Source organism: Fundulus heteroclitus, chromosome 21 (genome assembly GCF_011125445.2).
Source record: "Fundulus heteroclitus isolate FHET01 chromosome 21, MU-UCD_Fhet_4.1, whole genome shotgun sequence".
Classification (NCBI taxonomy): Eukaryota; Metazoa; Chordata; class Actinopteri; order Cyprinodontiformes; family Fundulidae; genus Fundulus; species Fundulus heteroclitus.
This window is the reverse complement of record NC_046381.1, coordinates 30,854,366-30,878,991: the sequence shown is the minus strand read 5'-3', so window position 1 is coordinate 30,878,991 and position 24,626 is coordinate 30,854,366. Positions and strand designations below refer to the sequence as shown.

General features: G+C 44.8%; 1 protein-coding gene across 2 annotated transcripts in view; it reads left to right on the top strand.

Moving 5' to 3' along the window:
* nrp1a (neuropilin 1a) overlaps positions 1–24,626 on the top strand; it is a 73,633-nt gene that overhangs the window by 30,402 nt on the left and 18,605 nt on the right. For both annotated transcript variants that reach the window (XM_012865062.3, XM_012865063.3), the window contains exons 4-8: positions 68–295; positions 3,631–3,786; positions 7,260–7,426; positions 20,294–20,449; positions 23,165–23,309. In XM_012865062.3, coding sequence (XP_012720516.2) covers positions 68–295; positions 3,631–3,786; positions 7,260–7,426; positions 20,294–20,449; positions 23,165–23,309 — 852 coding nt within the window. The remainder of the gene's footprint in view (positions 1–67; positions 296–3,630; positions 3,787–7,259; positions 7,427–20,293; positions 20,450–23,164; positions 23,310–24,626) is intronic.

Here is a 24,626-nt window from a genome sequence, read left to right as displayed (position 1 = left end):
TCCTCACTTACTATCTTGTCTCTTATGTCTACCTCCCTAACCCCCCCCCCCCTCCCCACCCCTGTAGGTCCTGAGTGCTCCAGGAACCTCACCTCCAACAGCGGTGTGATAAAGTCTCCAGGGTTCCCAGAGAAGTACCCCAACAACCTGGACTGCACCTTCATGATCTTCGCCCCAAAGATGTCGGAAATCATTTTGGAGTTTGAGAGCTTCGAGCTGGAATCCGACCCAACCCCTCCTACTGGTGTCTTCTGCCGCTACGATCGGCTGGAGATCTGGGACGGCTTTCCGGGAGGTGAGCAAAAACAACATGTTCCACTTGTGGAGCAAATCACCACACAGCCCAGGCTTGGCCCGACTAGTGGTTGCAGCTCTGTCAAATTAAGCCTAATCTCACCCATGTCATATCAAGCTTCTGTGCTATTTTCAGTTTAACAATCTCCACTTAACTTAGAATCCGCAAAAACAACTTACTGTTCATTTATAATTATAAGTACAGTTTTGTATAATAACAATTAATGATTCGCAGAGTTAGGGTTTGAGAAATGAAGGTGTGACAGGATCTCATGACATGTGTTGATAGAACAAACCTAAAAGGGTTCTGGCAGCATTTTTTAGCGCCTGGTTGGATGAGGGCATAATGAATTAACCAGCGGGTAGTAACTTGAGCAAGTGTCAGGTTCATGAATCGTTTGTGTTTGTGCAAACACATAAAAGGGACCTTTTTCAAGGCTTTGTTGGCATGAAAGCAGCAAATGGACCATTTCCATTTTAATAGAATAACGATTCTCTGAGAAAAGGTTCGTTCACCAAAGTTTGCGATTTCACAAACGTTTATGTGTTTAAATGAAACGGGAGACATTGCCAAAACGCAAACCTAAATCTCCCAAGCTGGATGTGTCGTTAAATTCTGTGATAAATAACCTTTCTAATTAATAAAGTTCAAGTGATCTCACTGCTTAGCCTGTTACATTTTACATGTCACGAGGTTTAGTAGAAACACAATGCAAGCCCCTTTGAGCTATTCTGTTTTTGACACTGGCTTCCTGTGCAGTGTTTTTAATAAAACAAGATGTTTTTTTAACCCAACAATGGAACCACAAAGGAAAGGGGCTTCACTCTGCTGCGATGGAAGAATACGGGAGGATATAGAACTGGTTTCAGCTTCATTTATTCCAGCTTTTCTTGCGGAAATGAACATCTCTGCGCAGCGCCACAGCCTTAGCCTGACCGGTGGTCCGCACATTCTTCATCCGACTCCGCAGATGTCTTTAAGTCGTCATTAGCTTAACGTTAGTCATTGCTCAACGCCAAACACTTCCTCTCCCTCTCAGAGCCTCCCACCCTTTTTGTTTTCCATGCCACAGTTTGGCTGTGTGCAATATTAGGGCCGATACATTCGGGAGTTCAAGGTTTATTCTGGGATGTGCTCTTTAGGTTTTTGTTTGACGGTTCCCATCTTACAGGAAATGGCTGGAAAAGAAATCTCCTCTGTTCATTTCCTTATGTTTCCCGCCAATGAGGCGGTCAAAACTGCCCCGGCAAATTCATTCATTCTGCTAAAAGCCACTTCGGACCCATCCGGATCAAACCCTCGCTCCCGTACTCACATACCTTCGTAGTCGCGCGCAAAAATCAAACATCGCCCTGGAACAGTTTTCAAAATCTATTCATGTGAAAAGTCAGCGGGGAGGGGGTGAGATGAGGTGGGAAGAGTTCAAAGCGCCGCTTCCACAGCCTAAGATTAGTCCTTTAAGTCAGCGAGCAAAATCACATCTTGAAGTTTCTCTGCCAGAGATCCCAACGCCGGGCGCAGGCAAGATGAAAGCCCGTCTCGCCCGTCTGTGGCTGAAAATTGAAAGAATTGTTATCTGGCTTCACTTACCCCGGCGCACATCAGCATTCGCTGCTTCTTGTGTTCTAGGTGATAAGGTTGAAGTGTTAATCACAGGCGCCTGTTCAGAGGGGGGGAGTTTAGTTAAAGTTCACATCTCTGGAGATGTTAACTTTGCAGCGGTGACTTTTGATTCATCAGAGCGGGGTTCATTTGTGAGCTCTCCCCTCGAGCTTCCGCATGCTTCATTTCCAAGATTTTGTGCCAATTGAGAAGACTGTCAAGAAGGTTGAGAAAAACGCCTGGTTATTATCACCTTGTGGAATGCAGTTTTTAAAGACGACAGCAGGGCTTCGGAGGAAAGATCTTTCCTCCGCTCCTCTGTAGTTATTAAAACGAAGAGATGATTGCGGTAGAATAAGATAAACGAGGCTTTCTTTTGTCCAGCAGTGGCAGAAACTTGTCACAAGCAATTCTTTTTTTTTTTTTTTTTTTTCACCATAACACCCTTTGAAGGCCGCTGTGTGTGTGTGTGTGTGTGTGTGTGACAGACAGTGGTGTATAAAAATAAGCCACGGGAGGAAAATAGAGTGTTGCCTTTTGCCAGGCGGTTCCTGTTGTGCCTGCTGGATCGATAGTGCATTAGCACAGGAGGCATGCTTGCTGCTGGAGTGTGCCGAGATTGGAGATGTCCAGGCAGGCAGCTGGGGATTCACACCTCCTCCTTCCCCCTTTTCCTCCCTTAGTACACCTCACTGGACAGGCGCTGAGGAAGGAAGAAGAACCTCCGTGCCTCTCTTCCTCCTCCCCGCGGAATGCAAAGTCAGGCAAGATGCAAAAGTTCATGACGAGGGTCTTTAAAATTTCATGGCACTGTGGAGTCATGCAGATAATCCGGCAGATAGCCCCCCCCTTCCCCCCCTACAGTCCATGTCTTACTGAGTATAAAGGCACACCATATTCTGGCAGACATATACCGGGCACCTGGTTTATAAAGATTAATGTGAGCCGTCACACCGCTGCACCATAAGCCCCCCCCACGGCCTGGCCTTTGCCTTTTATGTTGGAGCTGGGCTGGAAGTGGCATGTTTTGGATGACGGGAGGCCTCTGGGAGGCAGGACTGTCACTCGCCGCTGATCACAGCATTACTAATCACAGATAAGCTGCCGGTCCCCACGCACTGACAGGGGCACACATTCATAAATGTGCATGGATCATAGCACACATCAAAGGAGCCGAGCAAGGTCACCGTGTTCTCCTGCCCCTCCCTCGCTACCATCGCTCTTTTCCCAGGTTGCCCTCTTTCTATCTCTGTCTCCCCCTGACGTTCCTCTGTGCCTCCCCCATTCTTCTCGGGCTTCCCAGCGGAACGTGCACTCCTTGTGCTTTTATTGCTTTCTGTCTTTTAATGTTCTCTTATTGTCCTTGCTCCGTCTTTACTTGTTTGACTTCCTTCACAAAAGCCCACTGGGCCATGGCCGTCCAAGAAAATGAGTCTGGGTGCGTGGTATTTACAGCCGAGCAAATAGACGGAGACTGTGACCTGGCCCCACACCGCAGGTCGCCCTTCTTGCTCTTTGTGTCCAGCGGGCAAGCGGGCCAGGAATGCCAGGAAGTGCTTCTCGTGCCTTTTTAAGGGGTCAGTGCCATACCTCACCGAGACACTAGTTTTCACGCCTCTGGTGGAGGACAGGAGGATAGGGGGAGTAGTTAATAGCTAAACGTCTGTGCAACCCATTGCAGTAACCGAGCAATATTGATGTAACAATACCTTTTCTGTCATTTCTGTCTGCAGTCGGGCCTTACATCGGACGGTACTGTGGTCTGAACACCCCTGGCAGGATCATCTCCTACACAGGCATCCTGGCCCTGACAATCAACACCGACAGCGCCATTGCTAAGGAAGGCTTTTCTGCCAACTTCACCGTCCTGGACCGAACCGTCCCAGAGGGTGAGCTGGCACAATCTTCGGTGAAACAATAACAGACGGAGATTTGAACTGTGAAATTTTCAGTGGCTATGGAAAAAAATAGGAAGTATTGTTTAAATCATTTGTCTCATTGATAGTTCCTAGACTTTTATTGTATCACGTTCCATCTGACCCATTAACATTCAGCAAGCTCCACGCTTATTGGTATGAAGCATCTTGAATTATGACAAAATGAGGGAAAAACACAAACATGTACAAACATTCACTTCCAAAACGTAAGTCAGAAAATGTTCTGCCAACATCTAGCAAATATGTCTGAAGATCGCCCACGCTCATAATCCTCAATTTGTTGAAAAATGGTAATATCAAACACTGAGAAAACTTTTGACTGTTTGAAATGGATCTGTTTTTTTTTTCAAATTGTATTTCATGAAACCACTGCATAGCCTTAATTTGTACTAACAGTTAATTTATTTATTTTTTCTAAACAAGATGCACAGCTTAATCTGCTGTTACAGTATTTGATTCAGTTACTGTTCAGTTACTCAATTCCACTTATTCAAGGCACATTGGGGAGAGGGGGGGGTGGTCGTCCTACATTTACATTACAGTTAAATGCCTTTTAACTGCACATCTAAGATGCACTCACATAAGTCCAAAAGAGAGGATGTACAGGCACTCCATGACTTCAGCTTTTATTACTGGGCAGCTAATGTCTGTTCCCTGAACTACTGGATACAGGATGTGTACCCTACCACCTGCTGGCCCTAGGGAGGGATTTAGTTCAGGATGTTGCTCTCACTCCCTATTGGGTTCTCATATTGTTTGATACAATGAAAAACTTGTAGTTAATCCAGTGATCCAAATCTCCCTTAATGTGTGGGCACAGGTGATTAAATTTTACAATCTTTGGAGCTTTTCACCAAATAGTCATAATGTCTAACCATGTACCTTTTACCTAAAATTGCATTTTTCGGGTTTGGCATAGAGCATGTAATATTGCATTTAAAGGTGCATAGTGTAAATTTTGAAGATACATTTATTTTCCCATGCATGCCCCTATAAGTGTAGTAAATATTTGTCCTCTACTACACTTGCCTCTATAGGCAGGATTAGTCGGTTTATGAAAGAGAGAAAGATTGGGGCTGAATCCTCTGGGTGCCACACACTGCGCTCTTTCTCGTTCTCCAGGCTACTTGAACCTCCACTGTAATGGACACATTAGCGAGAGAACACAGGCTAACTTCAATATTTAATATTTACGACATTACGGCCGATATTTAAGACATTACGGCCGATGTTGATGCTCTTCTCCCATGCACATGCGCAACACTGACCAGTGTTATAACACCAGTGTTATTTTAACTTGCCACCAGAATGGGGCAGACATCTGCAAAAATGCTGAAACTCATGCTATGCTCCTTTAAAATCTGTTTATACCAAACAAACTAGTATTATTTCAGTCGCTGTGCATTGTCCTCAAGACTACATTTTAAATTTTAGATACCTGCAGCTCAGTCAGCTAATAACCCTTTGTTAGGAGATATATATATATATATATATATATATATATATATATATATATATATATATATATATATATACATAAAGAAAGAAAGGTTGAGGAGTTCAAACTTAATGTTAAAAAAATCGGAGGGCAGCGGATGTAAGCAGTGGAGGAGCAAGAATCCAAGTAGAAAGCAAATGTCCAATTGCGAGAAATTGCCAGTTGTTACACAGAGATTAAGAGTTATTAAATGAACACCTCCTGCTTCTTCATTTCAATGATGGGTTACAGGGTACAAGTTTGCCAAGACAGTCTCTGTCAGTAACTTGCCTGAACACACACTCTTACACACACACCCCGGGGCTTTTTACATGCCACATCGCTGTCACGGGGCTCGACCCCCCTGACCCCATTTTGCAAAACGCTCCATCTAAACATTTCATTAAGGAAGACGAGCTCTGGTAAGGCTCGTAAATCTGTCCGGCAGCTAGACCACCCCGTACACAAGCACCCGCACCCACACACACAGCCCATCTCTGAATAGCAACAGAGGTGGATGACTTTCAACAAGTCTACCAATCATCTCCAAAGGGGATTTTTTTTTTTCTTGCCCAAAGGGAAAGGCAGATGCTGTTGAAGCACACACGAAACAAGGGAAACAAGGGTGTCTCAAAGTTGTGAGCTATGACTGCTGTTGTTTTTCTCGAAGAGTTACACGACTGCTCCTAATCAAACATCTAACATCAGGTTGCGCAAAGCGACCATTAGAGAGGAATGGTTAAATATCTGACCTGTCTTCAGTAAATACCTCGAAGGAAGCGTGAGTCGCTTGGTTTTACATCATCACCTTAGATGCATTTGAGATAAAAAGTCTCCAAACATTGCCTTTGCTTTCCTAAACTTTTGCATACTGTATCTTTCATAATCCCCTGATGCATAATACACAGCAGGTTCTCTTATACGTGGCAAGGGTAAGGGTAGCTGAAAAGCACCGATGAGATGCGATAAGGGAGTGAATAGAGGCCTTATCTTTTCTTCTTCCTTCCCTTGCTCACATTCCCCTCCATCCACCCTGGGTTTTCTCAGCTATTAAGGCCAACCATGCTTGGTAAGCCCCCTGATCAGATGTTCCCTCAGCAGAAAACAAACGCCTCTGTGTGTCTTCGTTCATCTAAAGCTAATAACGTCGGCCTGCTTTGAGAGGTTCGTCAGTAAGAGATGCTTCTTCACAGAGTCGAGGGGGGGGGGTGCGAGACGCTGACGTTCTCGCGAACATGAGGCCATGCATATGCAGCTGCGCATAAAGACTGCAAGATGTACACACGATGACCCAGTGAGTAAGGGTGCGCTAGCGGTGCGGCAGATGGGGGGGACCATCTGCGTTAGCTCTCAGGCAGCCGCCGCTTAGCTCTTTAACACTGGCAGTCATCGAGAGGCCTCCAAGTGTGCAGCTACATGCAGGCGCACGGCTATTTTTGCGGCTACGGAATTTATATTTAGGATTGCAACAAGAAGGGGAAGAAAATGATAGGAAAAGCACAAAAGTGTTTCTTGGCGCCGTCGTTCATACTCCTCGTCTGGACCGAGGGAGCATTACGGTATGCCGGAGAAGATAAACTCCCCTAAGGGAGGTAGGGGGGTAGCACAAAAAAATAACTGAAGCGAAAGTCACTCTAACGCCTAATACGAGCGCAAAGCGCACTGAATGTTTTATGAAGAAATTTTTTACATCTTAATGTCGAGCGCTTCCATCCAGCTTCCATTAAAAGCCACCAGTAGAAAGGATTTGCCGAGGCACTGTCAGCGCGCTGTTTTTTCGTGCGGAGGGCTCCACCCGGGAGATTTGCTCGGATCCGAGGAGGGGGACACACATGGCACATCCTTTGACTACATATTGGTCGCTCAGAATTCAGCGGAAAGTCTTTCACGTTCTCCCCTATCTGTTCTCTGTCTTCTCATCTCCTCTCTCCCCTCCGCTGCCTTTCAGACTTTGACTGCGGCGACCCGTTGGGAATGGAGTCGGGAGAGATAGCATCAGACCAAATCATGGCTTCATCCCAGTACAACCCCAGCTGGTCCCCAGAGCGCTCCAGGCTCAACTACTACGAAAACGCGTGGACGCCAGCAGAGGACTCAAACAAGGAGTGGATTCAGGTAACACGTCTTTTGTTCCAAGTAAAAAGGAAATTCCCTGTTTAAAAGACAATTGATTCTAAAAGACCGGTTTTAGCCACTAGAGGAAGATAAATAAAACAATAAAAATCTAATTTGTGATTTGCCTGCGTTTCTGCAAGGAGTCATTGCCTGAAAATAGGCTCAGGCCGTTATGAGATCTTCTTGCAGTCCAGAAACATGCGTGTTAGTTTCACTGGCCATTCAAACAGTAGGTGTGAATGTGAGCGCATGGTTGTCTGTCTATCTCTGTTTTCTGTGATGGACCGGCATGAGTTGAGCATGTATACAAGACGGACAGATGGATTGATTGATATGCATGGATGGACGGACGGACGGACGGACGGACGGATGGATGGATGGATGGATAAAGCTTTACCTTGACACAGACAACTGGCCCAAACCTAGCAGTAATTGTTGTTGGTGTCCTAAGGCAGCCCCTGTCCCCCTCTCCAGATGTTCATATTCTTCACTTACCCTAACAGAATGCCATCCATCCTAACATAGTGAGTCCTTTGCATAAATGATGCACTCTCTCTGTCACTATCCTGCCTGTCTTCCTGCATCTCCCGCTGTCTTGCAGACCAGTCCCACCCGATAACTTTCCCCTTCCTTTAGAACCGAGGCTGCCTCTGGAGATGCTCAGATTTAATCCAGGCCTCCTGCCAAGCTTCACACACACACACACACACACACACACACACACACACACACACACACACACACACACACACCCTCTGGCTTCGGCTCTATCTTTTTTTTGTCTCCTGGCTTATCTTCACAGAACGATCATCACCCACCAAGGGAACTTTATGTGGGAAGATTAAGGATTTAGTTCCGTCATCCCATGATGGGGATAAGACACGTATATCGAGTCCACTCACATCACCAAGAACTACACCCCCCACTCCCCCCCCCACCCCCGTGACACGGGGATGGATGGATGGATAAAGCTTTACCTTGACACAGACAACTGGCCCAAACCTAGCAGTAATTGTTGTTGGTGTCCTAAGGCAGCCCCTGTCCCCCTCTCCAGATGTTCATATTCTTCACTTACCCTAACAGAATGCCATCCATCCTAACATAGTGAGTCCTTTGCATAAATGATGCACTCTCTCTGTCACTATCCTGCCTGTCTTCCTGCATCTCCCGCTGTCTTGCAGACCAGTCCCACCCGATAACTTTCCCCTTCCTTTAGAACCGAGGCTGCCTCTGGAGATGCTCAGATTTAATCCAGGCCTCCTGCCAAGCTTCACACACACACACACACACACACACACACACACACACACACACACACACACACACACACACCCTCTGGCTTCGGCTCTATCTTTTTTTTGTCTCCTGGCTTATCTTCACAGAACGATCATCACCCACCAAGGGAACTTTATGTGGGAAGATTAAGGATTTAGTTCCGTCATCCCATGATGGGGATAAGACACGTATATCGAGTCCACTCACATCACCAAGAACTACACCCCCCACTCCCCCCCCCACCCCCGTGACACCACAGCCCTACCTCCGCGCATTTGCACTGTCTGTGATTTATGAACCCAAGACCCCTAACTCTTATAAATACTCTGGCTGTTTTTCTTTTTCTCCTTTTTTTTTCAGCAGCTAATGCTTCATTTCTTAAAAGTTTGGCCCCAGTGTGTATCTCAAGGGATGAATAATAGAGCTCGCCCAAAGCCAAATATTTTCTCGGGGAGGGACATAAGCAAGCTTTTTGCTTTATTATTGCAATGAAAATATTTTCCTGAGGGCCTCTGCTTCTCCTTCAAGCTAATTTAATCTGTGCGTAACTGCACATGCACGCAGCCTTGTGTGTCCGCCGGTCCTCGTTTGTGTGCCTGTGTGTTTAGCCGCGGCGAGTGGGAGAGTTTGACAGGGTCCAGATTGTCCGGCCGGGGAACTCACCATGCATCTGAGTGGATGAGGAAGAAACATGGCCACCCAAAACATCTGTTAAACAATGTTAGTCTTACTGCTGGGAAAGCTTGTTGTTAACAGCCAAACGTGGAGAGCTTTTCAAGCTGCCCTGCCCTCGTCAGGGTATTTTAGGTCCAGATGATTGTTGCTGTGTTTATCACTTTCAACATTTGGACTTAAGTCAAGTTGTTCAAAAATGCCAGCTCTATTAGCTGAGCAGAATTCTCGGCACTAGTGAGGTAGAAACCTTGAATCGCCCCAACCAACCTCTGATTTCTAATCTCAAAGGCAGGGGCAGGGTTTTTGTTTTCCGTAGGAATCAGTAGCACTCCTAGTGGCCAGTCTGAGCTCCGGTCATCGCAAATGATTTTAGAAGGGCAGGAATTCTCATTCCTCTTTCATTAAGCATGTCAGCGGTGTTGCAACAAGCCCTCTCGGCATGTACAGATCATCTCGGCGCGCAGTCTGATGCATAGCAATCAATTCATTTTGTATTTCATGATCATTCTCCGACTCTGGTGTCGGCCAGACGGTTTTTATTATTCATGATAGGCAGCCTTTGAGTCCAAGGCTTTTTTCCTTCGCTCTGTTTTTCTTTTCTTTTTTTTCTGGCCTGGGCATAATCCAGATTTTTCCATCCATTTTAATGTTGCCTCATTCTGATGCATGAAGAGAGGGAGGACAAGATGCTACAGTCTGGGCGGTCTTCGCTGGCTAATTAGATTGGTGTAGTGTGGTTCGGTATTGAGTGCTGGGTTAGCCAGGTCATTAATCAGCCCCTTGGTGAACACAGAGATGGACAGATGTCCTTTGAGGGGAATCATGGCTTGAAGAGAGAGGACAAAACAAGCTTCTAGCCCCTTAAAGCAGGCAGCCTTTTGTTTATCTTTTCAGTCTTTCCAGTCTCCTGATTTTTGGGACGCTCCATCGCTGATTGTAGTCTTTTAGGAATAGGTATTTACTCATACCCAGTCCAATACTTTATTAAAGTTAATTCCAGGTATATGCAATACAATAATACACAAGTATTGTATGGTTGACAGCAGTTCCGTGACTGTGTAGCATTTTACTCACACGCCAATGACGTTTCAGCACCGTCTCCAGCATCCATTTTTCTAGGCAATGGCAGCTTTGTTGACCTGCTCTAATGCAGAGTTAAGACGTTAAAAATCACCTGAAATGTGCATAGATTTATAATTTTCTTCTCAAAATACATAGATCAATGACTGTTAAGCTACCTTTACGATGTTAACTCTGTTAATAACAGTTTTCGTGACATAATTCTGTGCTGGTCTTGCTAATCGTGTGCAGATGAAATCGTGGAAAATGAAATTGGCGGAATCAAAGATAGTAGACAGCGGATCTGCAACGGCTGTGAGGAGACAGCCAATATCTGGGATTAATTTAGGATATCCCTAGGTCATCCCTCTCTGTTTCCTTATCCACACTCGTTCCTTTTGCTTGCGCCGCTTATAAACCAGAGTTTCAAGGTTTATAGTCAGAGGCAGATTTATGATTATTTACCGCCTTTGTCTGATGCGCAATAGTGCAAGCAGTAGGAGCTCTCCGCCGGAGGTTTCTGGGAAAATAAAAGAAGGTGAGCCTTCAGACGAGTCAATGAACTGTCTGCGCGTTTATGAACTCCCCTGACTGGCATGGAAATACCTGCATCTGTGCAACACATTGGTCTCCGGAGGAAAAGGAGGATATGTTTACAGACTGATGTAAAGGCTCCTCTGGAACTTTTGGGGAATTGCTGACTTTGTGCAGGATGACTTTGTCAAATGTGTCTGAGGGGAAAAAAAAACTTGATGGGCACCGAGAGCCATAAGAGCAACAAGGATGAGCCGATAAAAGACAAACTGCGAGACTGGATCTCTGTCAGGCAGATGCCATTGATTGCACATGCTCACGGCATCAATTATTTAGACTGTTTTGGAGAAAGCCCAACTGTCAATACCTGAAAGCCTCGTTGCTGAGCATCACTTGCATCTCATCCCATAACAGTAATTTTGCATCACTGGCTTCTTCAGCCTTGAACTGTATTTATATATTTCCAAGCATCTGTCGATCTCTGATTAACAGAAATGTTTAATCATAAGAAGACCCTCCCCCGCCCCGCCCCGCCATACCAAAGCTCGTGTCGTGAGAGATTATTTTATCTTTACTTCCTGACAGATCAAAGTAAACGGAAAAAAACAAAGTAATGTATCATTGTTTGCTGTCACAGAACGTTCCTTTATCTTTTCCATTAGTGATGACCCCCAAGGTAAAGTCAATCATTCACGGCAGACTGACAGGAAAACATGTCAGTCTTAAACCTTGGACATTTGGGGGTGGAGGGGGGGGGGGGGACACCAGCTTGTCTTGACTCTGTTTCCTCAAATCTAAAAAGCAAACAGCTCTTGCCGGCCAACCAAACAACCTTTGATTGCTCACTTCCTGCATGAAAATGCCACTCTTGTTCCCATGCAGAGGCTAACGGCCGACGCTAAGCCAGCAATGTCCTGTTTTCCTTCCCTCCTTAATGTGGTTTCCACAACGTTCAAGTAAGCGATCCGCAAAAGCGCTCCATCCCATTCCATTGTCTCCCTCTTTAAATCTGCGCCCGTTCTCTGCCGCCCTGTCGAGTGACGAGCACTCCGAATATGGACTGGTAATTAACAGCAACTTCTCACTTGATGAAGTCTAGCAAGGAGAAGTGGAGCAGAGGCTGGCACGCAGCTGCTGGTGAGCTCATCATCATACCATCCGAGTGGAAACAATGGATGCTGTCTTTGCAGCACGGCTCCTGGGCCTCGCTCTCAATGGGAAAATCAATGAGAGGATAGAGACCCACACTCGACCGGTAATCGAAACATGAGCGATTGCATGATGTAATGAAATGAGTGCTGCATAAGTACCTTGAGACGAAAAAAAGAAAAAAAAAAAAAACTCCGCTCAGGAATAATCAGTGCCATTTTCAGTGTCTGTTTTACAGAGGAGGAGGGGGGAATGCCTGAAAGCCCCCTTTAGCCAGTAGTCATCGCTAAACGATCATGTGCAGCTGGGCATCCTGGGAAAGGATCATCTGGGCGGCTTCCAGACGTGACACACCTTCAGGTCGCGCTCTTTTCCGTCCCCATCACCGGCCGCCGCTCTCATAACCCTTACTCAGATCATTAGTCACATTCGTGTGTGGCAGGGTTCGCGAGCTGAGAAGACCTACAATCAGACTTCCTCCCTCTTCTTCCTTTAAAAGTTAGACTAAAATCTTTAATCAGGCAACGCTGCATAGTAATTTTTTTTTACCTTATTATCACTGTCACCTGAACTGTACATCCTTCTTTTTTTTTTTGCCACCATAACAGATCATCGGTGCATGAGAAGACATGCATAATTAAATGCCAGCAAAGAGGTGCGGGGAGCTAAAAATGAAACTGTAACTCTGTCAGGTGAATAATGTGATAAATCGAGGGTCGGCAGCGAAGCTCACGGGTCCTGCAGCATCTAAGTAATATCATTTTCATGAAAGAAGGATTAATTGCACTTTCAGCAAATACAGCCTTAGGCACAATGATACCCCCCCCCACACACACACACACACACACACACACACACACACACTACGCTCTACTGTTCCCTTAAACGTCATGCCTCTGGGAAACACATTTTTGTCATCTATTCTTGCCATCTAGGGTCCTCCGGGACTCTTAGGGGGGCTTCCATGTATAGGCCAGAAATATGTGACTTTTCGGACTGTGCACCCAGACGGTAGAGATAACCCAGTCAAAGGGAGGGAACACCAAATCAGATCACGAGCAGAAAAAGAAAAAAAACGCAAAGATGTTTGTTTTTTATGAAACATACCGTTGAGAGATCAGAGAAAATGTATCAAATACCCAGCGGGAAAGCACTATGCTCTTTGTTTTCAGCTAATATCTTCTTCCCTTCTGAGTCAACGTTTGACAAAGCGGTGCATCGCTGCCGCTTGGGGCTGTAGTGAAAACGTGCATCTCTGAGGGCAACGCTGTGGTGGGGCTGAGTCAAATATAGCGTGAATATGAGCGTCTGTGTGTTCGCGTTCAAACTGCACACACGATGCTGAGGCAAAGAATCAAATCTAGACCTTAAAGCCACACCGAGGTATCTGCAGCTGAAAGCTCGTTTCAAAACGCCGCCTCTGTGGATAGAAGCCCATCACTGTGTGTACGTCACTTCATATTAATCTCATCTTTTTGTCATTAGCACACAGAGGGAAACAGGAAACAGGTGATCTTAGTCTCTCCAGCCACTTTATGACTAACCCACATCGTCATTGGAAATCCATAAAGCGTTTCCAGAGGTTTTCTCGCGGATTGAGGCCTAAGCCAACGTCTGCCAGCTGCTGCTCTTTGAATTCAGAGCAGACAGAAGGAGCACTCTGCGCTTTCTCATTTTCCGCATTTCTTTTTCTCTTTGGTAAGTGAAGACGAATAAACTCATTTCACAGTTATTCAGTCAGCAGGAACACACGCACATAGTGATTGGAAGGCCCCCCACCCTGTTGGGTTTAAAGATCTAAACCCAACAGCTTGGATTTAAAGAGATGCATTCATTTCATTCCCTATAAGTCACTCAAGCAGGGAGAGCTAGACTTGAAGAGGCTTACCTTAAGCTATGATTTGAACCTCATGGCCTACTGTTGTCTTTATCAACCTTGTGACAGATTCCAGCACCCAGACATCCCTGACTAAGCTTTCTTCTCATGCAGCTTTCATGTAACGTTGCATCTGAGTCATAGAGTCCGAGCTCTGTGACAATACCCTGAGTAATAGCTCAACCCAGCAATTACGCTCCACCATTATAAGGGTAATTGGAAAATCGTCTTGAACTAAACGATACCTATACAAACACACATAAATGCTTAAATAGCATGTATGTTTGTCCTTACTATCATTTAATCTCCTGCTCAAACTCAGTGTGTCTCCCTGCATTTAAATGCTGAAAGTTAATTTCAGCGTGCCGCTCTGATGGCAGCCACATCAGATGCCTGGAGTTACAAGCCTGAGCACGACTGATTCTTTTTTTTTCTGCCTTTCTGATTTCATCAGTTTGTGAAACCGCCGGAGCCCGTTCACCTCGGCTGCCGTGAGACGCCGGGGCATTGAGTTATTATTTTGACTCGTAGCAGAGAGAATTTTTTTTAAAAAGGCTCATAACCGCACTCATTTTATCCCTATGCTGAAGCATAAAAACCATTCCTGGAGGACAGCGACACGCCGAAAGTCTGGTCCTCGTATTCACTTCATGAAAAGATTGGGGAGAAGCACGGCGGATTTCTCGCCCCGTCTCTCACATTTACCGTTCAGGCTGTGTGGTCCTCGCTCATCATCCCAAGTCACTGGGCTCCCGGCAGGCCCAGGAATATGTGGTGTCATTTGTTTAGCTGGGCTTGAGTCCAAACATTCATCTGGAAATCTAAAAAAGAAAAAAAAAGTTAAACGCAGAGGAGATAGTGGCTTCATTGTGTTGGTTCAGCCAAGTCTCAGACTGCAGCGACGGTAGATGAGGATTCATGATTCACACCGGCCTCCGAGTCATTACATCAGCCATCAAACAGGGTTCAGCCTTTCAGCTCCAGATGACAGAAAGCTTTACATCTGAGGATGATTTATTTATCGCAAGATCCTCATTGGCTTTTGTACGATTTCTAAATGTTGTTGGTTTATATTTATAGGTCAGTAAGTGCTGTTCTAGGCTCTGGGTTAAAAGCACTCCCTGTTGTAATCATTATCCGGGCCTCTTTCATTTTACGGAGGTCTCTGCGGCGTATGAAAGATTTTGCTTCTCATCCAAGCACCCTGACAGCCTGCCTTCCTCCCTGACCCGAGAAACCTCAGTCTGGTAGCTCTGCCTCGCCGGCGTTCCCTCTGTTTCTAACAAGCAGCCATTAATAAATCATCCTCTTCTCATTACCCAGACCCTGTTATCATCCCCGGTCTGTGGAATTGATCTAGTTGGTGCACGTCTTTGCTGAAAACCCCCATGCTTCTTTCCTTCACATCTTGCTAGGCTTCATTGTCGGTGGCAAACTTCGCCTGCCCAGCGTTCCCCTTCTGCACTCCACCATCTCCTCAGAGTGTGGAGCTTCCTCCTGCATGCTTTCTTTCATCTCCTCATCCACGTCGCATCCTGTGAAGGCTTTCTTTCTTTGACTCGCGTTTCAGGGCATTTAAAAATTTGGGGCCAAGAGCTTTCACAAACTTGCAAGAAATCAGTTTCCCTGCAAGGTTAAATGTGATTAAACAGTCTCTTATTAATCTTATTGTGCAAAGGTATCGGTCAGGAGAAGGGTAAAAAAACTTTCAGCCCAACACTCAAACACCATGACACATTGGGGATAACCATAAATAATTAGAGGAAATTTGGTACAAAATCATGTTATTTGTTTTAAAAAACAATTCAAACAACAAGAGCGAAACTAGTCAGCCGAATCACTAAGAGACTGATACCAATAATGGCAAAGATACAGAAATTAGCAAAAAAAGGTACTGGTTGTGTTTGACATGTGACAATAGTTGATTTATTAGCGTCGTGATTAAAAATATACGTTCTAATCCAGATGAGAGTACCTAAGTGAGAGGCAAACTGTAGTCTTGGAATGGTCTAGCCGAGTCACGAATTAAACCTGACAGGAAATACAATGTATGGAGGCTGCGGACACAAGAGAAGTCTTCACAATCACACAGATACGGAGAATTTGGATAAAACAAAACAAGCCATCAGTGACATCGGAAGTCTAAATGTGGAATGCTGATGGACTCCTACCAAAGAAACCAGCTGAAATCATGAAAAAGGTGCTTCCACAAAATGTTAGTTTAAAAATGTGCACGCTCCTGTGATCGTTTTGTTCCTTCTTTTTTGAACAGATTCAGTTGAGTTGTACAGGATTTATGTCACATTTTAAGAGGGGAGAGCCACAGTGTGGACGGATATAGCTGGTAAACTGATTTGGTAGGTTCCATGTTGCTCATGACGGACAGAGTTAGATAGGTCAGTCGTCTCATTACCTTCCAAGGACTGTTCCAGAGCATCTGAAGAACCAGTGGCCTCTTTCACAAAACGTGACAAAAAAGCTGAGAGTGAGACACTCTTTGACCGCCCTCTAGTGTTTTCTGACGCGACGAATTACGGGAAAGAGAGACAAGCCAGTACGCTACTACGATGTCTCTGACCCACCAAGCTAGGTACTCACAGCTTCGTAATTGTCAACGTATGTGAGGGTTAGCCAGCTTCCCAGTTTTTCTAGGGTGCGTTGTAGCAATAAGATGTCAGTTCAATCAGCTGGATAGAGGATTCTAAGGCCACAAACGCGCTGCGAACACAGTCGTTGACAGTGGTTGACTCACATTTGATGGGTTGTGGTGAAGAGCGTTGAGACAGAACAGATCACTGGACTTCAGCCATGGGTAGATCCCTTACTAGCAGTGACGTTGTGAAGCAGAAGAAACCCTATAAGGGATAACAAGCTAGTGATGGGCTTAACTAACTAGAGTAGGAAATGCCAGACATACTTTTATGTAGCTCTATATTGAGCCTGCAAAGCACTTTGTCCCCTTTGTTTTCGCAATACCAGCTGCATTTTTAACAGCTCACGTGTGAGGGGGGGGTCTGACCAGGTTTGATCTGAGATTCCCGAACAACCAAGAGCAGCCTGAGGAGGAACGTGTGTTCATAGCATGTGACAGAACTGTTTTGTGAAACGGATCAGCGTTTTTAGTTGGCGGTGGTGAATGACAGTGGGACGTTTAACCACCGCCACCGAATGGCGGCCAATGCCTGCAAAAACTGCTAATGTTGTGGAAAAAGCAAAGAAAAGCAGATGTGCAAAAGCGCACCGAGAGAAAAACGTTGACTGAAGTCATGAATTAAGACTACTCTCCTCAAATAAGCCATTTGTTAAAACGTACATGGTTGGAAATCTGGGCACCAAGCATTCCCAATTACTATCCCCTCGTTTCAGTCGTTTCCTAATGACTCACTCGCTCAGAACATATTCCAAGCCCAAGGTCCTCTGCCTTGCTTTATTTATTCAAGCCATAAGCGTCGTATAAGCTGCCTCATTGTGCTTCGCCCCGGCTCCAAACAGAAAATAAGCCAGGAGGGGCTATATGAATGTAGATAATAGAGACCTTTCACTGCTGCACACTCGGTCCAAACCTCGCTGCTTTTCCCATCAAGCTCTGCCACAAACAGCCGTTTACTCCACAGAGAAGAATTCAGCTCCTGCGTCATTAAACCATCTAAGGCCGACGGGATTTGATTTTGTTTCTATTTGTGGATCCGAAAGAAAAAAGAAAAAAAAAAAACTCTGTGATTTAACAGTGAAAATCCCCTGAGCCAATTGACAGGAACAACGGTATTCTGTCTGTATGTGGCTGATATTTTTTGTTAGGCTCCATCCATCCGAATTGTTGGAACGAGACAGACAGAATGGTATGGTGGAATCTCATTTATTGCTCCCATCTGTTTATCTCTTTTACTGCTGGAAGAGAACTTAAGGGGCAGGAATGACCAACGTTCTGTGGCATGCCTGTATTCCTTTCCAGCTCTTAGCTTGGAATCATTAAGTGTGTTAGATTGCTGTAAATGGGCCTGGCAGACAGGGCGAGAGCCCACTCTTGACTTTATGGCTTTAACATACGGGATCGCTGTAAAGATCCAGATAACCCTGGCTTTAATTATCTAAAATATGTGCGCACATGTCGTGTCTGTCTGCTCACTCTCTCCTGAAGGATTTCAGAGTTATCACTCTTCCTGGTTCACACCCTCCCGCACGCAAACACGGGGGATCTCCTCCGAGTCCGTTCAGTAATCTGCCCGAGACTCCGGTCGCCATCCATAAGACGTTCCCGTCTCACGTCGACATCAAAGGCTGCTTGTCTCTTTGCCGTGATCTTTGGAAACCTGCTCCTCCAACACCCTGGCTTCCTGCATCACTACAGTGAGCGCCTGCACTCAACGCCATTACTCCTCATTAACGTCAGCTCAGCCTGTCAAAGGTGCAGCTAACGCTTGTTAAAACTGGCTGCGCTGCTTTTTTTTTCTCAGAGGGGTTTGAGATTCTTTGAAAGTTTCTCAGCTTTGCTCGAACTTTTTTTTTTTTCCCTTTTTGTCGGAGGTTGAGCCGTGTTCGGTGAAGTGTCCTCCCACAGGGGTACAACGCTTTGCAAAAGCGTCCATACTCAGTGAACCTTTTTCACATTTTGTAGCACATTTTGTACCACAAGCTAAAGATTTATGCAGTCGGCTAACGCGATCCCGCGTTAATGTGCAGGGGACGAAAATGATGCATGGTTTTAGGCATTTTTTTTTTTCTTGCAAAGAAAAATCTGAAAAGAATCCTCACTTAGTTCAAAACTTGCAATTACAGCTGCAAGTCTTTGGATGCGTGTCTGTGTGGGCTTTGCACATATAGACACTATTGACATCTGCACATAGTTTCGAGGCATTTTTTGCCCAAATTTATTCGCAAAATAGCTCAGATTAGATTACAGCAACTATTAACGTCAATTTTCAAGTCTTCTTTTTGTCAGAATTGGATCTGACTGTGAGGTCAGTTTGCCATTCCATTATAACAGGGGCTGAATGTTTAGGGTTGTTGCACTACTGGTATGTAAACCTCAGTCTGAGCTCCATTGAAGCCTTTAAGTTTCCCCCCCCGAGGGTTGCCCTGTATTTGGCTCCAACCATCTTCTAACCGTCATGGTAGTAGCAAAAAAATGATACCCAGAAAAATACTAATAATTTGTCGTGTTTTCTAGCTCGGAACATAGCGTCTGCGTTCTGACTTTACGATTTATTCTTCCGCCCTGGACACATCCCGAGACCAGAAACCGTGTTCACGTTTTCTGGTGGTTTTGGTCCGCTTGGAGTTTTCTGTGTGTGAAAATAAACAAAACAACCAGAAGCTGCCAACATTTGAAGTTAAGATTTGGAGCTGCACTGCTCACTTTACATATGAAAGCTTTTGAAAACCATGATTTTCTTCCCACTTGTCACATTATGCGGTACTATCAAAATACCAAGACCCGGGTTGTGACATGACAGAGTATTAATGAGTTTGCTTTTAAATGCTCTGTTCTTTCTTAGCTGACTCATTGTTCAGGCCTTCTGTCCTACTTACGACAGACCGCATCATTTATACAATGTGAATTCAATTTGAATGCCATTCCTGCCTCATAAGCAAGTGTCAGGAGAAGCTAAAGAAATGTGTGCGCTCCTTCTTTCCTAGCAGCTATGATCATCCTTGTGAGCAGCCTTGTTTTGGGGAAGGTTCAGAATAAACAAGCTGCGAGCTCAGGCGAACTTTTCTGACATACCCATACGCATGAATTCCAATGAAAATAGATAAATGGAAAGCTATAGGCTCATGCTCCCCTCTGACCCTACTGCCTGTAGCTTGCTATCTGTGAAAATGTATTAGCCATCCAGTGATGTACCGCAGTCCATAAAGAAATCCCTGCATATTTGAAATGCAGAGTGTTTTATACTCGCTCTGTATCCTGCTTTCCTCCTGGCTGATTTTGATAATGTGATTCCAGACGTTTTTTTCTGCAGCGTGCTCACTTTCATCCAACGGCCTCTTGTCTCCCATCTCAGGAAATTAAGTTGTCATCCTGTGTCTTTTTCATTAATGTGGGTATCATTTCATTGCTGTTTATTAAATTCCTAGCGGAAGTTGATGAGACTGTGGCCCGGGGTGATTTTAACACAGTGTCTTTACCTACCCTTACTTGCTTTGTGTTTTATTAATACTGGCTGTGCATCGAAAGCCTCTCTTAAGAGGTTGTTCCTGCCTTTTGAACAGAGAGTACTGCATGTTACCTAAACCAGAGCCACAGAATAAAAAACCCACTTTCCAAACTTACTTTCTTATCTCTGTCCCCTCTGCAGGTGGATCTTGGCTTTTTGCGCTTCGTTTCTGCGATCGGTACACAGGGGGCCATTTCCCAGGAGACCCACAGGATATACTTTGTCAAGTCCTACAAAGTAGACGTCAGCTCAAATGGAGAGGACTGGATCACGTTGAAAGAAGGCTCCAAACAGAAGGTGCACCACACATATCTTGTTTCACACTTCCTTTGCAACCACAAATCTTATAAAGGGGAAACTTTTTTTAACAGTGACAATTGGAATATCGAGGCCAATTTCCACTTTCTTACTCTCGTAAAGCTTTACCTGCCTATTTTGACTTTAGACAATGTATACTATTTACCATCAAGGAAATAAATGGTATATGGTTTATACTTGTATAGCGCTTTATCAAGTCCGACGACCCCAAAGCGCTTTACACTACATTCTTAATCTTATTAGCCTATCTATCTGCTGTCAGTGTTCATTGTTTATTTATATTAGGAAGAGAAGCAACTTTGAGAGAGTATTAATGATAAAACAGGGTTTTAGTAAAATGGCAAACTATCAAAGGAGCTGATGCTTTAAACCGGCTTCAGCGTCTTATATTAGCTATTAGCACGGTTTGCTTGGCTGGCATTCAAAACACATCCGGCTCTGTGTGTACTCTCTTGATAATGTAGAATCTAAGCTTTAAACTTTCCCAAAAGACCTGACATTATTTCCAAATTCAATACTGTTTCATGGCGTAGAGCAGGGGTCACCAACATGGTGCCTACAGTAGCCTGCGAGGACCACATGTGGTGCCCCCACAAGCCTGTTCTAAAAACAGCACAACCTGCCAGTGAGCTGCATCTAAAACTTAATTTTATTCTGTTCTTCTTCCTGTTCATTCACATCTGCATTTAAACAGATTTACAACAATATCTATAACAAAGCATGAAAAATATGTTTAATTTACATAAAGTTAAGGTAACCCTTCGTATGACACAACATCAATGAAGTAGCTCTCAGTTTCAAAAAGGTTGGTGGCCCCTGGCGTAGAGGCTGAAAGCTTTAACAGATTAAAACAGAGCAACTAAACTGTACTCCGGCCAGCCTTCCTGTTATCTGCCGAATGGCTCGCTCTCTCAGAGCCTGAGGGGACACACAAACATGTCTCTACATTTTTGCAGTAAACATAGTTCTCTGAAACCTTTTGTGCTTCTTCTGACTTGATTTGAAACACTTCACTGCGACTGAACTCAAATAACAGCGAACGGAGCGATGCGTTCGGAAACCGGTCTGATTTCTGATGTTTCAACGGGCCGCATAACTGTTCTGGGTTGATCAAGGTGATAATTAACCGATACTGGTCACTAGCCAAGGTCTTGATGCGTCTTTTTTTACGAAAAAAATATGTGAATATATAATAGTGGAAAACTTTTTTAGCTCACTGCTTTGCATACGTACTTTGGAAAAGCTTTGATTTTTAACTTTATATGACTGGAATTGGAACCTGCTTGCCTTCAAGGAAGCAAAAATGACTATTGAGTTAACAGAGAGATGGGAAAACTCAATAAAAGTATAAAGACGGCTGAGACTGTCATGTCTAAGCAGCTGGTAGAGGGGTGGGGGGGGATTTGGTGGCGTGCTCGATCGAAGCATGGCGGGCGCTAACGACTGATTGTTGATTGAACTGTCAAAAAGACTTTTGTCCATCTGGAGGTGAAGGAGGCCTCAGCTGTGGGTGTCAGAAGGGGCAGAGCAGCGTTCGTCCGCCTCACAGTCCCCTCGTTTGTGTGGTTTGCGACACTCATACGGCGCTTTTGAAAGAAACAATGTTGAGTACAAGAAAATTCCCAAACCTCAACAGACCCTCCGCACAATTGTTGCTCCATGCATATGCCCCCGAGCCTGATTCTTTTATGGCCTCTCCAGAGTACACTGTTCCTTTTGTAAAGTGGCAGCTTAAAGGTGCCGCCTAAAGCTCGAACATGTGTTTTTTTTCCGGCCTCTAAAGTGCTTTTGTATGGAAGGGGCACCATTTGCTACATGCTGAGCCTGCAGTTTGGCATCTTAGCACAGCTCGGGAAAAAAGCCACTTTACAGTCAGGGAGCGGAGAGGAGACGCTGCATGGCATTTAAGGAAGCGGCTGACTTTGTCAAAGGGTCCCTCGGTGATGTGGATGACGGGTACCACTTGAAGGGCTCGGTAGCGGGGCTGTACGGTCTAATGGGTCGGCTCCAGCGGTGTTTCAGCTCATCTTAGATTAGCCAAGCCGCCATCTTTCCATCTGTGCTTCCTACTCTTCTCAGCTGGAATCCTTTCCGCCTCATAACTTCTCCGTCAGGGAGGTCAGGGGGCCGGGCGGGTTACCTTTGAGATTCAATTACTCAGAATGAACTGTGACGGGCTGCGGGCGGTTGTTTGGCTGGGTGGCCGGCCTCATCGTATAGTGCTAGTAAACTGTCATCTGACCCCTTGGGGGGGGGGGGGGGGGGGGGGGGGGGGGGGAGAGAGAACACTGACGTCTCTGACCTTTCGACAAGACACGGCAGTAAAACCTACACCCGAAGCAGAAAACGGCGAAAGGGCACCCTGAGCCAATCGGATCTGATCACTGTTATACTTCCAGCTTCAGATATCACACCTTCCCCCCTTCAGCTGCAACATGTGACGCGAGGGCAGCTTCTGTCTCATTACATATCAGTAACTTGTTACGTTCTGTACAGGAAACATTCGTCTATTTTCTAATTTTGAGGGTCATGTAAAACTTGCTGGTTGAAAAGCTATTTATTTATTTATTTATTGGTTTATTTATGAGCTAGTTTCCTGAAGGAGTCAAGCTATCATAAAAAAAAAAATGCTGCACTGCATCTCCTCGCCATATGTTTTTCAATATTCTTCTCATCTTCTGCCTTCCTTCGCAGATTTTCCAAGGCAACACCAACCCAACGGCCGTTGCCAAAACAAAGCTGCCCAAACCCACGCTGACGCGCTACGTCCGCATCCGTCCCGTTACCTGGGAAACGGGCATCGCGCTGCGCTTCGAGGTGTATGGCTGCAAGATATCAGGTGGGTTCCTGCTTGGATCCCAGCTTTTTCTTTTCTGTATTAACCATGAATCAACTCTTTGTCTTTGCTCATAGCTTCCTCTGCAAATGCGAGAAAAAAAAGTCTTTCATTTTTTTTCTTCTCTTTTTTTTTTGCCGGCATTGGCTACAGAACACCCAACTGTTGTAGTGGCTTGCTCTGCTGTCTTGGTTAGTCGCCTTATTTTTATTTCCGATCCAGGTCCCAGCTGCATAATACTGAATAGAGGCAAAGAGATGGGGATTATCTATTAACTTGACCCCATGTTTCAATGAATCTCATTCAGTATAAATAGAGTAAACAGCTGGCATGCATCTGCTGATGTTGCTGGGTGGGTGCTTGCTGATCTGCTCTCAGGATTCTCTTTAGCCACAGCTTGAGTTTTTCTTTTTCTTTTTTTTGGCTTATATAACTGATTTTAGCAACAACTTTCTTCCCCTTGCCCTTTTGTTGATATTTTAAATTAGTGTAAATATGCTGGTGGCTCTTTTAGTGTGGTTCCGTCACATCTATCTTTGTCCTTGTGGGGACATGAAACATGTGTATTTAATTTGAATTCCCGCTTGGGTAAATAAAGGGGAAAAACAACTTTTTCTCTAGCAGCATCTTGAGCAGGCATGGGCCAGAATGAGATTCTCCATGTATTTATGTAAAACGCAAATGTGCACTATGACCTAGTTTTTATTGTTATTATTATTTAGAAAAGTTAAAAAAAATTCTAATCTGTCTAAAATAATTGAAGAACTGAATCATTATTCTTACAACATTGTTATCCGTAACATTGATGAATTTTTTTAGATTCTTATATATAAAGAAACAAATTAAAGTGCATTATATTTAGTTGTGCAAATATTACACATGCTGCCGTTGAGCTTTTTACTGAATAACAAAAAAGTAACAATTTTAAAAACAATTAGTCAAACTACCTGCTCGGCTTCTGCTGGCTTCTGACCAGCCTTTGTGTTCTACCTCCGTTTTTGAAAAGCAGCTCTGTTTAAACGTTTCTTATTTTATGAGCGCATGCCTGAAGACTACAGATGTCTTGGACTTGTATAGCTCTTTATCAAGTCCGACGACCCCTAAGCTCTTTACGCTGGTCGATCATTCACACACACATTCACAGCTTGGTGGCGGTGAGCTACATTGTAGCCACAGCTGCCCTCTAGCAGACTGACAGAAGCGAGGCTGCACAGTAACAGTACTAGATGCTGGTGTTAAATCTCACTGCAGAAAATGTAAATAATTTATTGGCAATAAAATTTAAATTCGAGCTCTGGAAGATGTACACGTTCTTCCTTA